Source organism: Bufo gargarizans, chromosome 3, assembly GCF_014858855.1.
Source record: "Bufo gargarizans isolate SCDJY-AF-19 chromosome 3, ASM1485885v1, whole genome shotgun sequence".
NCBI classification, from domain to species: Eukaryota; Metazoa; Chordata; class Amphibia; order Anura; family Bufonidae; genus Bufo; species Bufo gargarizans.
In genome coordinates, this window is record NC_058082.1 from 165,308,582 (window position 1) to 165,323,191 (window position 14,610).

At 45.1% G+C, this 14,610-nt stretch overlaps 1 protein-coding gene across 2 annotated transcripts in view; it reads right to left on the minus strand.

The window, feature by feature from the left end:
- LOC122932155 (serine/threonine-protein kinase receptor R3-like) overlaps positions 1-14,610 on the minus strand; it is a 127,908-nt gene that overhangs the window by 16,296 nt on the left and 97,002 nt on the right. For both annotated transcript variants that reach the window (XM_044286407.1, XM_044286406.1), the window contains one exon: positions 2,865-2,995. In XM_044286407.1, coding sequence (XP_044142342.1) covers positions 2,865-2,995 — 131 coding nt within the window. The remainder of the gene's footprint in view (positions 1-2,864; positions 2,996-14,610) is intronic.

Sequence of the window (14,610 nt, forward strand, 5' to 3'; positions counted from 1 at the left end):
CAAGGGGCATTATAATACAGGGAGACTACAGGAGGGTTATAACAGCAGGTGGGCATTATAAATACTTGGGGCACTATAGGGGCATTGCAGGGCACATTATACTGGGAGCACTTCAGGGGGGCAGTATAACTTCTGGAGCTACTACAGGGAGCATTATAAATACTTGGGCCATTATAGTGGGCATCATAACTACAGGGGCACTAAAGGGGGCCTGATTACTACTCTAAAGAGGTGACTTATAGAGGGGCCTTGTTACTGCTGTAAATAATAGAAATTAAATAGAATGCCCTATGGTTGCATTTTTAATAATGCGGGTACGGTGGGGGGTATTATTTGGCACAATATGGACGGCATTAATACTAATGGGGACACTCTTGGAGAGCAGTATTGCTCTTGGTAGCACTGTAAGGCCTCCTGCACACGAACGTTTTTTTACACGGTCCGCAAAAACGGGGTCCGTAGGTCCGTGATCCGTGACCGTTTTTCCGTCCGTGGGTCTTCCTTGATTTTTGGAGGATCCACGGACATGAAAAAAAAGTCATTTTGGTGTCCGCCTGGCCGTGCGGAGCCAAACGGATCCGTCCTGAATTACAATGCAAGTCAATGGGGACGGATCCGTTTGATGTTGACACAATATGGTGCCATTTCAAACGGATCCGTCCCCATTGACTTTCAATGTAAAGTCTGGAGTTCTGTTATACCATCGGATTGGAGTTTTCTCCAATCCGATGGTATATTTTAACTTGTAGCGTCCCCATCACCATGGGAACGCCTCTATGTTAGAATATACTGTCGGATATGAGCTACATCGTGAAACTCATTTCCGACAGTATATTCTAACACAGAGGCGTTCCCATGGTGATGGAGACGCTTCAGGTTAGAATATACAAAAAAACTGTGTACATGACTGCCCCCTGCTGCCTGGCAGGTGCTGCCAGGCAGCAGGGGGCAGACCCCCCCCCCTGTTTTTAACTCATTGGTGGCCAGTGGGCCCCCCCTCCCCTATTGTTAACTCGTTGGTGGCCAGTGTGCGCACCCCCCTCCCTCCCTCTATTGTAATAATAGCATTGGGGCCAGTGTACGCGCCCCCCCCCCCCCCCCCCTCCCTCCCTCTATTGTAATAATAGCATTGGGGCCAGTGTGCGCGCCCCCCCAACCCCCCCCCCTCCCTCCCTCTATTGTAATAATAGCATTGGGGCCAGTGTGCCCCCCCCCCCCCCCCCGATCATCGGTGGCAGCGGAGTAGAAGATTCATACTTACCTGGCTGCTGGCTGCTGCGATCTCTGTGTCCGGCCAGGAGCTCCTCCTACTGGTAAGTGACAGGTCTGTGCGGCGCATTGCTGTCACTTACCAGTAGGAGGAGCTCCCGGCCGGACGCAGACATCGCAGCAGCCAGCAGCCAGGTAAGTATGAAAATCTTCTACTCCGCTGCCACCGATGATCGGGGGGGGGGGGCTGTGGGGGGGGGGGGTTGTGCGCACACTGGCCCCAATGCTATTATTACAATAGAGGGAGGGAGGGGGGGGGGTTGGGGGGTGCGCACACTGGCCCCAATGTATTAAAACAATAGAGGGAGGGAGGGGGGGGTTGGGGGCGCGCGCACACTGGCCCCAATGTATTAAAACAATAGAGGGAGGGAGGGAGGGGGGTGCGCACACTGGCCACCAACGAGTTAACAACAGGGGAGGGGGGGGCCGCACAATGATATTCAAACTGGGGAGGGGGGGGGGGGGTCTGCCCCCTGCTGCCTGGCAGCCCTGATCTCTTACAGGGGGATATGATAGTACAATTAACCCCTTCAGGTGCCGCACTATCCCCCTGTAAGAGATCGGGTGCTGCCAGGCAGCAGGGGGCAGTCTTGTACACAGTTTGTAGTGTATTCTAACTAGAAGCGTCCCATCACCATGGGAACGCTTCTGTGTTAGAATATACTGTCGGATCTGAGTTTTCACGAAGTGAAAACTCAGCTCTGAAAAAGCTTTTATGCAGACGGATCTTCGGATCCGTCTGTATGAAACTAACCTACGGCCACGGATCACGGACACGGATGCCAATCTTGTGTGCATCCGTGTTCTTTCACGGACCCATTGACTTGAATGGGCCCGTGAACCGTTGGCCGTGAAAAAAATAGGACAGGTCATATTTTTTTCACGGCCAGGAAACACGGCTCACGGATGCGGCTGCCAAACGGTGCATTTTCCGATTTTTCCACGGACCCATTGAAAGTCAATGGGTCCGTGAAAAAGAACGGAAAACGGCACAACGGCCATGGATGCACACAACGTTCGTGTGCAGGAGGCCTTAAGGGCATTATTACTATTGAGAGCAGTCAGGGAGCACTATTGCTATGGGGGACTATTTGTATGGGACTATTATTTTAGCAGTATAACGTTTGGGGACGTTGGGGAGCACAGCACGCACAGCATTGGGAGTAGCAACATGAGGACACAGTTGGGGCATCAGGAAGGGAGGATGAAGGAAAATTGAAAAACCTAAAATGTTTGTCTGCCACACTCTTTACCGACGAGATGCAACTGAAAAAAGTTATCAGTCTGGTGTGAATAGAGAAGATGAGGAAAGAGAACATCTACATCAGAAGATACATCACTTAATGTAATAGGTATGTGGTACTGTATTCTTCTATATGTTTTGTAGCGCTGCAAGTAATGTCCACCCAGTTTTGTCTTTAACCGTAGGGGGAGGGGTTGCCTTGGGAATTTGGCATGGAGGGGATGTGCCATTTACATTTTTTAATTTTCGCCGCAAGCATCAGAAAATCTAGGTGCACCCCTGTATGCATTCCAATAAAATGTATAATAATATACAACATTATACTTGTTACTTTACTTATTCCTTGACTTACTTTATCTGAACTCCAAGTGTTAGGAATATTTGGTCTTTGTTGGTCAACGCAAACAACTTTCTTCATGTCCTCAAAACTCGGATCATGTGGAACCATGTCATAGAATGGAGGCCTGTAGTCTTCCACCATACCTAAACCAGCCACAATACAGGAACAAAGGAAAAATATTTACATACAAGTATTAGGAGGTAGAACTAATAACTAAAGGTACAACTAAGAACCATTGCAGCTGTTTATTACACAAGTGATTCATATCCTAAAAAATAAAGTTTTGCCAGCAAAATTTAAATATAACTGTCATATTTTTTATTTCCTAGTTTATTAGAGCTAGGCATATATACCTGAGTTAGTCTGTCAATGATTGTCAAAAGATCTGTAATTACCTTATAATAACAGCTTTCATTAATGTCCCCTGTCCCTTTCCACTGGTTCCTTAAAAGACTGTTGCTATGGCTTGTCTGTCTTCCCGTTAGTATAAACAGAAGACAGAGGGGCATTGCATGCCTTCATTAGGCTTCAGAGTGAAAAAAACTCAAGGAAAACTGTGGTATCTGAACAAACTAAAGATTGTTTTATGCATAATGCTGCAGCAGTAGTAACATATGCTGAAATAGATTTTTTGATGAAAACATGACAGTTACACTTTAACAGTGTTGGGGCTGCTGCTTAGAAACAAAGCATGTATCTCGTTGTTGACATCTTTCGATGTCCACGGGTTGATTTCTAGCTGCCAGGGAGAGGAAGATGGTGATGAAAATGTATACAGAACTATGGTTTCCTAGATTAGACTAAATTAGCTTGGTTCCAACAGGATAAACACCTTTCTAAATGCAGCCTCATTTCAGCCTTACAAGTATATAAGATAAAGTGAGAGACCTAAGTCAGTGTTTTTTTAGACATTTCCCTATTACTGGAGATCTTTGAATTTAATGTAGGTTGATCCTTCTAGAGTTAAGAATTCTCCAGTTCTATCTAATTTGTGAAAGCAATCAGCTATGGAAGACAAAAAGGAGCAGAATATTGAATGAAAACCTATCAGGAAAATTATTTTAGACCACAATAGGTGCAATGCAATAAAAATAATGAGAATAATAATTTAAAGAGTGCCTAAGCTTTCAAAGCGTTTTGCATTAATCAATAGTACAGTGTTTGTGTATATGAGGAATAAAACTATTTTGGGCCACTATATGACTTGTCTCTGGCAGTTTTCACCTGTGCACACTGAATGTCTAGTTTGTAGTTCTAGATCTGGTGGAAGGAGACTCGTTCATACCCACGGCACACAGAAAGTAGAAGAGAATCTGCTTCCTAAAGCCACACTCACAGCAGTCCCGGGATCATGGAGGACATTACAGAGAAGTACTGGTCTGTATGGTTGTGAATAAAGCACTTGTGCTGTCTCACTCAGCTCCTGCTCACTCCTCCCCATTCCCTCCCCATAGAAATATACAGTTGTGTTCAAAATTATTCAACCCCCACTGAAATTGAGTGTTTTGGCCAGTTTGACATTGATTTTGATCATTTCAGTCATCTTGTTTACAATTAAATCAAAGAGGCACTTGTAAGTCAGACAAATATAACATAAAATTTATAATGAAATAACCACAAATGTCTTTTCTGTGCTCACATCATTATCAGTTTTATTCAACCCCCAAGTGACATTCAATCTTAGTACTTCGTACAACATCCTTTTCCAGTTATAACAGCTTTTAAGCGTGAAGCATAGCTTGACACAAGTGTCTTGCAGCGTTCTACGGGTATGTTCGCCCATTCTTCATGGGCATAAGCCTCTTGTTCAGTCACATTCTTAGGCTTGCGCGCTGCAACTGCTTTCTTTAAGTCCCACCAGAGGTTCTCAATCGGATTTAAGTCTGGTGACTGCGATGGCCACTCAAAATGTTCCAGCCTTTAATCTGCAACCATGCTCTAGTGGACTTGCAGGTATGCTTGGCATCATTGTCCTGTTGAAAGGTCCAACGTCTCCCAAGCCTCAGGTTTGGGACGGACTGCATCACATTTTCATCCAATATCTCCTGGTACTGAAGAGAATTCATGGTACCTTGCACACGCTGAAGCTTCCCTGTACCTGTAGAAGCAAAACAGCCCCAAAGCATGATTGACCCCCCCCCGCCATGCTTCACAGTAGGCAAGGTGTTCTTTTCTTCATAGGCCTTGTTCTTCCTCCTCCAAACATAGCGTTGATCCATGGGCCCAAACAGTTCTAATTTTGTTTCAGCAGTCCACAGAACACTATCCCAAAACTTTTGTGGTTTGTCCACATGACTTTTGGCATACTTCAGTCGACTCTTCTTATTCTTTGGAGACAGCAAGGGGGTGCGCCTGGGAGTTCTGGCATAGAGGCCTTCATTACGCAGTGTGCGTCTTATTGTCTGAGCTGAAACTTCAGTACCCACATCTGACAAATCTTTTTTTAGTTCCTCAGCAGTCACACAGGGACTTTTCTCCACTTTGCGCTTCAGGTAGCGCACAGCAGTCGAAGTCAGCATCTTCTTTTTGCCACGACCAGGAAGCGTTTTAACAGTGCCCTTTGCCTTGAATTTGCGAATGATGTTTCCTATGGTGTCTCTTGGCATGTTTAACATCTTTGCAATCTTTTTATAGCCATTGCCCTTCCTGTGAAGAGAAATCACCTCTTCTCTTGTCTTCCTGGACCATTCTCTTGACTTCACCATGTTTGTAAACACACCAGTAAATGTCTAGAAGGAGCTGAGTATCACAGTCCTTTTAAGTCTGCCTAATTGGTGCTTATTATGCTTGATTGCTGCTCCTTGACATCCACAGGTGTTTCCAATACCTGATCGAAAACTCTTCAATGAACCTCTATTCTTAAGAGTGGTAGTCTTTAAGGGGTTGAATAATTGTGTCAATGAAGAAATCACACAAAAAAAAAAACATTTAATACTGTATTACAAAAACAATTGATGTCATTTTAGTTGCATTTGGTTCTTTAAAAAGTCCTTGTGAGATTTCATTCTGAACACAATTACAAATGTACACTAAATTCCCTAAAACCCTTTACAGCATTGGGGGTTGAATAATTTTGAACACAACTGTATTGACATGTGTAATATCATCCACCTGTGGAGCTGATCTCTCCTGGATGGGTTTAAGACGTTTTTCAAAGCAAAAATAAATTAGCAAGGGGTAGGGTCGGGATGGGGTAAACAGCTGATAACATGAGAACTAGACATTTCTTTCTGGTAAGACATATTTTATTATAGTTTCTTATGGTTGTTTGTACTATTGATTTATGCAAGGTTGTGTGAACAGTTAGTGACCATTTAAAAATGCCCCATGGATGTACATGGCCTTTAACAATCAACTGGCATTGACAACCCTTTAAAAGGAATGGATCACCTATATTATTTTGTACTGATTAACCACTTCAGCCCCGCTAGGTGAAACCCCCTTCATGACCAGGCCACTTTTTACACTTCGGCACTACACTCCTTTCACCGTTTATCGCTCGGTCATGCAACTTACCACCCAAATGAATTTTACCTCCTTTTCTTCTCACTAATAGAGCTTTCATTTGGTGGTATTTTATTGCTGCTGACATTTTTACTTTTTTTGTTATTAATCAAAATGTAACGATTTTTTTGCAAAAAAATGACATTTTTCACTTTCAGCTGTAAAATTTTGCAAAAAAAACGACATCCATATATAAATTTTTTGCTAAATTTATAGTTCTACATGTCTTTGATAAAAAAAAAATGTTTGGGCAAAAAAAAAAATGGTTTGGGTAAAAGTTATAGCGTTTACAAACTATGGTACAAAAATGTGAATTTCCGCTTTTTGAAACAGCTCTGATTTTCTGAGCACCTGTCATGTTTCCTGAGGTTCTACAATGCCCAGACAGTAGAAAAACCCCACAAATGACCCCATTTCGGAAAGTAGACACCCTAAGGTATTCGCTGATGGGCATAGTGAGTTCATAGAACTTTTTATTTTTTGTCACAAGTTAGCGGAAAATGATGATGATTTTTTATTTATTTATTTTTCTTACAAAGTCTCATATTGCACTAACTTGCGACAAAAAATAAAAAATTCTAGGAACTCACCATGCCCCTCACAGAATACCTTGGGGTGTCTTCTTTCCAAAATGGGGTCACTTGTGGCGTAGTTATACTGCCCTGGCAATTTAGGGGCCCATATGTGTGAGAAGTATTTTGCAATCAAAATGTGTAAAAAATGGCCTGCAAAATCCGAAAGGTGCACTTTGGAATATGTGCCCCTTTGCCCACCTTGGCATCACAAAAGTGTCACACATCTGGTATCGCCGTACTCAGGAGAAGTTGGGGAATGTGTTTTGGGGTGCCATTTTACATATACCCATGCTGGGTGAGAGAAATATGTTGGCAAAAGACAACTTTTCCCATTTTTTTATACAAAGTTGGCATTTGACCAAGATATTTATCTCACCCAGCATGGGTATATGTAAAATGACACCCCAAAACACATTCCCCAACTTCTTCTGAGTACGGCGATACCAGATGTGTCACACTTTTTTGCAGCCTAGATGCGCAAAGGTGCCCAAATTCCTTTTAGATCCCAGACTTCTTCTCACGCTTTAGGGCCCCTAAAAAGCCAGGGCAGTATAAATACCCCACATGTGACCCCACTTTGGAAAGAAGACACCCCAAGGTATCCAATGAGGGGCCTGGCAAGTTCAAAGAAATATTTTTTTTTTCGCATAAGTTAGCGGAAATTGATTTTTTTTTGTTTTTTCTCACAAAGTCTCACTTTCCGCTAACTTAGGACAAAAATTTTAATCTTTCATGGACTCAATATGCCCCTCAGCAAATACCTTGGGGTGTCTTCTTTCCAAAATGGGGTCAGTTGTGGGGTGTTTGTACTGCCCTGGCATTTGAGGGTCTCCGCAATCATTACATGTATGGCCAGCATTAGGAGTTTCTGCTATTCTCCTTATATTGAGCATACAGGTAATGAGATTTTTTTTTTCCGTTCAGCCTCTGGGCTGAAAGAAAAAAATGAACGGCACAGATTTGTTCATTCGCATCGATCAATGTGGATGAAAAAATCTCTGCCAAAAAAAAAAAATGGAGGGGAAAGGCGTCTGCCAGGACATAGGAGCTCCGCCCTACATCCATACCCACTTAGCTCGTATGCCCTGGCAAACCAGATTTCTCCATTCGCATCAATCGATGTGGATGAATAAATCATTGCCGGGATTTTTTTTTTTATATATATATATATATATATATACAAAGTGTTTGCCAAAGCATAGGAACGCCGCCTCCTCCTCAGCTCGTATGCCTTGGCAAACGTATCTGTCACTGCAGAGGAGAAAATCCCGTCTTGCAGCGCCGCATACACGACTTGCGTGTAATCTGACAGCAGCGCAATGCTTCTGTCAGAATGCACATCGGTGCTGCAGCTAGTAGATCGGTTGGTCCACCTGGAAGGTAAAAAAAGAAAAAAAAAAAAAAAAAGAAAAAACCAGGCCACAACGCAATAATTTTATTAACTTTGGAACAGAACATGTAAACTTTAACTTTTTGAACTAAACATTAATGTGTTTGCTTACTGGTGTTTTTTTTAGTTTTTTTACCTTTATAGAACAAACCTCTCCTTCCCCATGGGTCAATGTGCAAAGCGCAAATCGCCCAAAGATGTGGCGAAGTGCGTTATGCACTTTGTCCCATGTGAAAGGAGACGTTTGCAGCAGCTGTGAGTGAATGGGCCCTAATAGCCCTGTGTGCCTATCCTGGTGAGATGATCCCTATGCTAGGTGTACCTGTGTGTGGTACTTTCGGAAACACTCCCCTAAGCATAGGGCAGGGTGGTCAGGACAGTCAGGACAGAAATAGCGGGTGTCACGCCTTATTCCACTCCTGCTACAGACACGACATTTTTTTCGGGGTGACGGTCGGTTTGAGGTACCAGCAACGACACTGGGGAAGTGTCGCTCGTGTAGACGGCTAACTACACTGGTGGATGGGGCCACGGAACCTCCTGGATACAGGAGGTTCGCGATGATCTCTTCCTGAAATTTGAGGAAGGATCCAGTTCTCCCAGCCTTACTGTAGAGAACAAAACTATTGTACAGAGCCAATTGAATCAAATATACAGACACCTTCTTATACCAGCGTCTGGTTCTGCGGGAAACTAAATACGGAGACAACATCTGGTCATTGAAGTCCACCCCTTCCTTATAGTCGTGGACTGAGAGGGGCTTTTCAATGACACGGGTTGCTCGCTCAATTTGTATTGTCGTGTCTGCGTGAATGGAGGAGAGCATGTAAACGTCACGCTTGTCTCTCCATTTCACCGCGAGCAGTTCTTCGTTACACAGTGCGGCCCTCTGCCCCCTTGCAAGACGGGTGCTAACGAGCCAGTTGGGGGAAGCCCGCGCGACTAGTTCGCGCGGTACCACAGGCGCCAATCCTTTCTAGAAACAAATGCCTAAAGAGGGCCACACTTGTGCAGAAATTGTCCACATAAAGATGGTACCCCTTGCCGAATAAGGGTGACACCAAGTCCCAAACTGTCTTCCCACTGCTCCCCAGGTAGTCAGGGCAACCGACCGGCTCCAGGGTCTGATCTTTTCCCTCATAGATCCGAAATTTGTGGGTATAGCCTGTGGCCCTTTCACAGAGCTTATACAATTTGACCCCATACCGGGCGCGCTTGCTTGGGATGTATTGTTTGAAGCCAAGGCGCCCGGTAAAATGTATCAGGGACTCGTCTACGCAGATGTTTTGCTCAGGGGTATACAAATCTGCAAATTTCAGGTTGAAATGGTCTATGAGGGGCCGAATTTTGTGGAGCCGGTCAAAAGCAGGGTGGCCTCTGGGACGGGAGGCGGTGTTGTCACTAAAGTGCAGGAAACGCAGGATGGTCTCAAATCGTGTCCTGGACATAGCAGCAGAGAACATGGGCATGTGATGAATCGGGTTCGTGGACCAATATGACCGCAATTCATGCTTTTTTGTCAGGCCCATGTTGAGGAGGAGGCCCAGAAAAGTTTTAAGTTCGGAAACTTGGACTGGTTTCCACCGGAAACTGGGCATAAAAGCTTCCCGGGTTAGCGGTGATAAATTGTGTGGCATACCGGTTTGTCTCTGCCACAACTAAGTCTAAGAGCTCCGCAGTCAAGAACGGCTCAAAAAATCCCAGGGCCGAATCGATCTGAGCTGTCTCAACCCGAACTCCAGACTGGGCGGTGAAAGGGAAAACTACAGGTGCGGCTGAAGTTGGGGACTGCCAATCAGGGTTTGCCAGCACCTCAGGGACTCTAGGGGCTCTACGGGCACATCTTTGCGGTGGCTGCGACGGGGTCACTACTGCACGTGCCACCGTACCAGCTTCAACTGCCCTTCTGGTACTCGCTACTTCACCAGGTTGTACGGCAGTGCTGGTACTAGGTCCAGGAAGGGCTGGGCTGCTGGTGTATGCCTCACCACGTAATCCGACAGCACCAGCCCCACTCTGCTGCTCTTGAAGCGGATCCTGCGCAACCTGCGGTCTAGCGACACGGGGCCGGGTACGCCTGGTGGTATCAGGGACCTCAGCCTCCTCGTCCGAACTTTGGGTCAGAGAGCCACTGCTTTCGACAGGTTCGTATTCTGACCCGCTGGATTCATCAGATGAGGGTTCCCACTCCTCATCCGACTGGGTCAGAAGCCTGTAGGCCTCTTCAGAGGAATACCCCCTGTTAGACATGTGGGCAACTAAATTTAGGGGTATTCCCTGAGACTACCCAAGAAAAAAAAAGCAAGCCTGTCTTACAAATGGGAGGCTAGCGAAGTACCGGAGGCTGCTGCGGTTGATAAAAAATATCAAAACAGATTTTTTTATCGCCGCAGTGCGTGTAAAGTGAATGTGCAGCGATCAAAAAAAAATATTTTTTTTTGTCACTGCGGTGGGGCGGGCGTGGGCGAACGCACGTGTGGGCGACCGATCAGGCCTGATCGGGCAAACACTGCGATTTGGGTGGAGGGAGAACTAAAGTGACACTAGTACTATTATTGATCTGACTGTGATCAGTTTTGATCACTTCCAGATACTATAAAAGTACAAATGCTGATTAGCGATACGCTAATCAGCGAATAACGGACTGCGGTGCGGTGGGCTGGGCGCTAACCGATCCCTAAACTACCTAACCAAGGGGCCTAAACTATACTGAAACCTAACGGTCAATACCAGTGAAAAAAAGTGACAGTTTGCACTGATCACTTTTTCCTTTCACTAGTGATTGACAGGGGCGATCAAAGGGGTGATCAAAGGGTTAATTCGGGTGATCCGGGGGCTAAGTGTGGTGTAGTGGGTACTCACAGTGATGTGTGCTCCTCTGCTCCTCTGCTGGAACCAACCGACCAAAAGAAGGAGCAGAGGAGCACAGCAGCCATATAACCCCATCATATTTACTAATATGTGGGGTTAAATGGCTGCTGATTGGATTTTTTAAAAATCAGCAGCCTGCCAGCCAATGATCGTGGCCGGCAGGCTGCTGACGAAATACTCTGCTGCGAAATGCTGGCCCGCGATGCGCATGCGCGGGCCGGCTGTGACGTAATCTCGCGTCTCGCGAGATGACGCGCCGATGCGTCCAGGAGGAATAAATCAACCACCTCCAGGACGCATCGGTGCGTACAGCGGTCGGGAGGAGGTTAAAATCAGTCAGTAAAATATATGAACCATATAAACAATAGCCCAATTTCTGAAAATACAATGTGAGTCATTTATTAAAGGGGTATTCCCATCTTAGACAATGGGGGCATATCGCTAGGATATGCCCCCATTGTCTGATAGGTGCGGGTCCCAAGCGCTAATCCCCGCCTCTCCCATAGAAGTGAATGGGAGCGTGCCGCACATGCGCCACCCTCCTCACGGCCGGCCAGTGGATGTTTTGGGGGATTTATTTTGCAACTATTTTGTGATGGACTGTGGTATTTGGCTCTGTTGGGGGTGGTATAATGTGCCACAATATGGTATTGCCGACCCTGCATTCCATCAACGTGGACCTGACTACAAAATGGGGCCACTTTTAGTATTTTTTCCAGGGCCACTTTAAGTTCCCAGTCCGCCCCTGGACGTAAAAGCCGGTCTTAGTAAATGTGCTCCAATCCCTTTAACTACATATATGGATGGTAGTCCTATCTTCCAGCTAATGATGACGCAATTGCTACTCATAAGTGCACACATATATTCTCTTCATGTGGTTTTTTTCTTTATCGTTTTTTGGCTCTCTTCTCTTCCTTCTGCTATTAACACCCACCAGCCATTGCACATTCATTACTATTGGAAGAATTCTGTGGGTGAATGTCAGACTCTGTATCAGTGTTGGGACTGAACTGCAAAGCTGAAATAGACTCTGTGTCAAAACTGAACCCCTGGCAAGGTCTATTCTCCACATCACAACATGCATTCTGTGCTCCAGTGACACTCTTTTCTGGTGGAAATTGTCCTGCATTCAGATTTATGGCAGGAGGCTGCAGGAAACATGGCAGTGCTCCAAGCTCCTCTGATGCCGCTAGTTTCCTAATCAGTGTTGAATAAACAGAGTGCTGATTGAATGTAATGGCTGCTTTAATCAGGGACCTGGGTGCTGACACCAGATTACAGTGTTTATAATTTACAGCTAATCCTTTGTGGAAAACACAACCAGTTGAAATCAAAGGGCTGATTAGCAGGCCCGCCGTGTGCGTTTTGTTCCAATGGAAGCATCAAGTTTTGCCCTGTCGGATTATTTTAGCTAAGCAATTCATTGTCGTGTGTAATGAGAAATAGTTCACTTGTGTGGAAGTGTGAAAGAGATATCCAGGTCTTTGCAAGCTGCCACATATTTGAAACCGGGGATTAGTGGCACGGCTATGAATGCTTTACGAGATGTAGCAGATTTACGCTTAATACTGTATTAACACATTACAATTACAGATGGGCAAACTGATTCAGATTCGGGATTAGTGCAAAGTTTGCTGATTTGCACAATCCAACCTAATCTGCTGGGCGAATAAAGGTAATTATTATCAGTACCAAAATTTCCGCTTTAATTCATAAATGCGCTGAGGTATATTAAAGGTAACAAACAGGGGGCATAGACATGGACAAATTTATAAGAATGAATTATGCCAGGTTTACACACAGTTTGTTCTGGATGTGTAAATGCTGTGATTTTTTATTTATTTTTTTAACGCAGATACTAATGGGCTGATTTATTATTACCATCTTTAATTTAGATAGTTTAGGCTACTTTCACACTAGCGTTTTAGTTTTCCGGTATTGAGATCCGTCATAGGATCCGTCATAGTGTGAAAGTAGCCTTTAAGGGCATCTGTCAGCAGATTTGTACCTATTGAAATGGCTGACCTGCTGCATGTGCGCTTGGCAGTAGAAGGCATCTGTGTTGGTCTCATGTTCATATGTGCTCGTATTGCTGAGAAAAATGATGTTTTAATACATGCAAATGAGCCTCTAGGAGCAATGAGGATCCTACTGTTGCTCCTAGAGACTCGTGCAAATATTAAAACTTAATTTTTCTCAGCAATGTGGACACATATGACCATCGGACCAACACAGATGCCTTCAGCTGCCAAGAGCACATCGTTTCATAGGTACAAATCTGCTGACAGATGGCCTTTAAAGGGGTTTTCTGGGTTCATGTGACGGACCATGTGATGAGTGCAGTGACGTCACCACAGGTCCTTTTCCTCACAGATCAAAGAAGAAGACAGAAGAGAAGCCGGGCTGCGCAAACAAGTGGATTAAGGGGAGTTAAATTTTTATTTTATTTTTTAACCCCTCCATCACTATTTTACTAAGCATTCTGTATGAAGAATGCTATTATTTTCCCTTATAACCATGTTATAAGGGAAAATAATAAAGATCGGGTCCCCATCCCGATCGTCACCTAGCAACCATGCGTGAAAATGGCACCACACCATTCACTTCTATGGGGCCTGCGTTGCGTGAAAAACGCACAATATAGAACATGCTGCGATTTTCACGCAAAACACAAGTGATGCGCAAAAATCACCGCTCATGTGCACAGCCCCATAGAAGTGAATGGGTCCGGATTCAGTGCGGGTGCAATGCATTCACCTCACACGCCCGTGTGAACCCAGCCTTACAGTACAACCAGCCATGTTGTCTCTACAAGGTGTAGTGTCTCCATTCCCAGATGATGAGGTATGGTGGTAGGCAAGATGGCAAACAATAACACTCTAGAGCAGTGGCGTTGCTAGAGTCTCAAAAGATTCAGGGCTCAAGCCCCAATAATTATGGCCCAGTTCTCTAAGTCCCCCCCTCCCCCCACACACCGCATTTTGCTGTACTTGCTATACAGCAGCACATAGCTGTCACGTCCAGTGCCTCCCAGGTGACGTCTCCTCAGATGTAGATCTTCTCTGTCATCATCTTCTCCATTTGGTCAAGACAACTTCTCTCAGCCGCCTCGTCTCTGCAGAGTGTGACACACAGACATCTTGGCTTCCTCACATTTCTATCATCATCTTCCAACCTGGAGTCCCCACAGTGTTATCCTGCTGCTCGCTGTGCCCCCTGATAACACCAAATACTATCCTAAAGAAATATCAGCGCCCCCCATAGTAATAGTGCTCCCTACAGTGCCCCCAACCATGATAACGCTCCCCAAAAGTTCCTCCATTAGTAAAAGAGCCCTTAGTATTAAAACTGCCCTCACAGAGCCCCCAATAGAAATAAGGCCCCCTAGTGTTCCCCCAGTGGTAATAAAGCTCTCTAC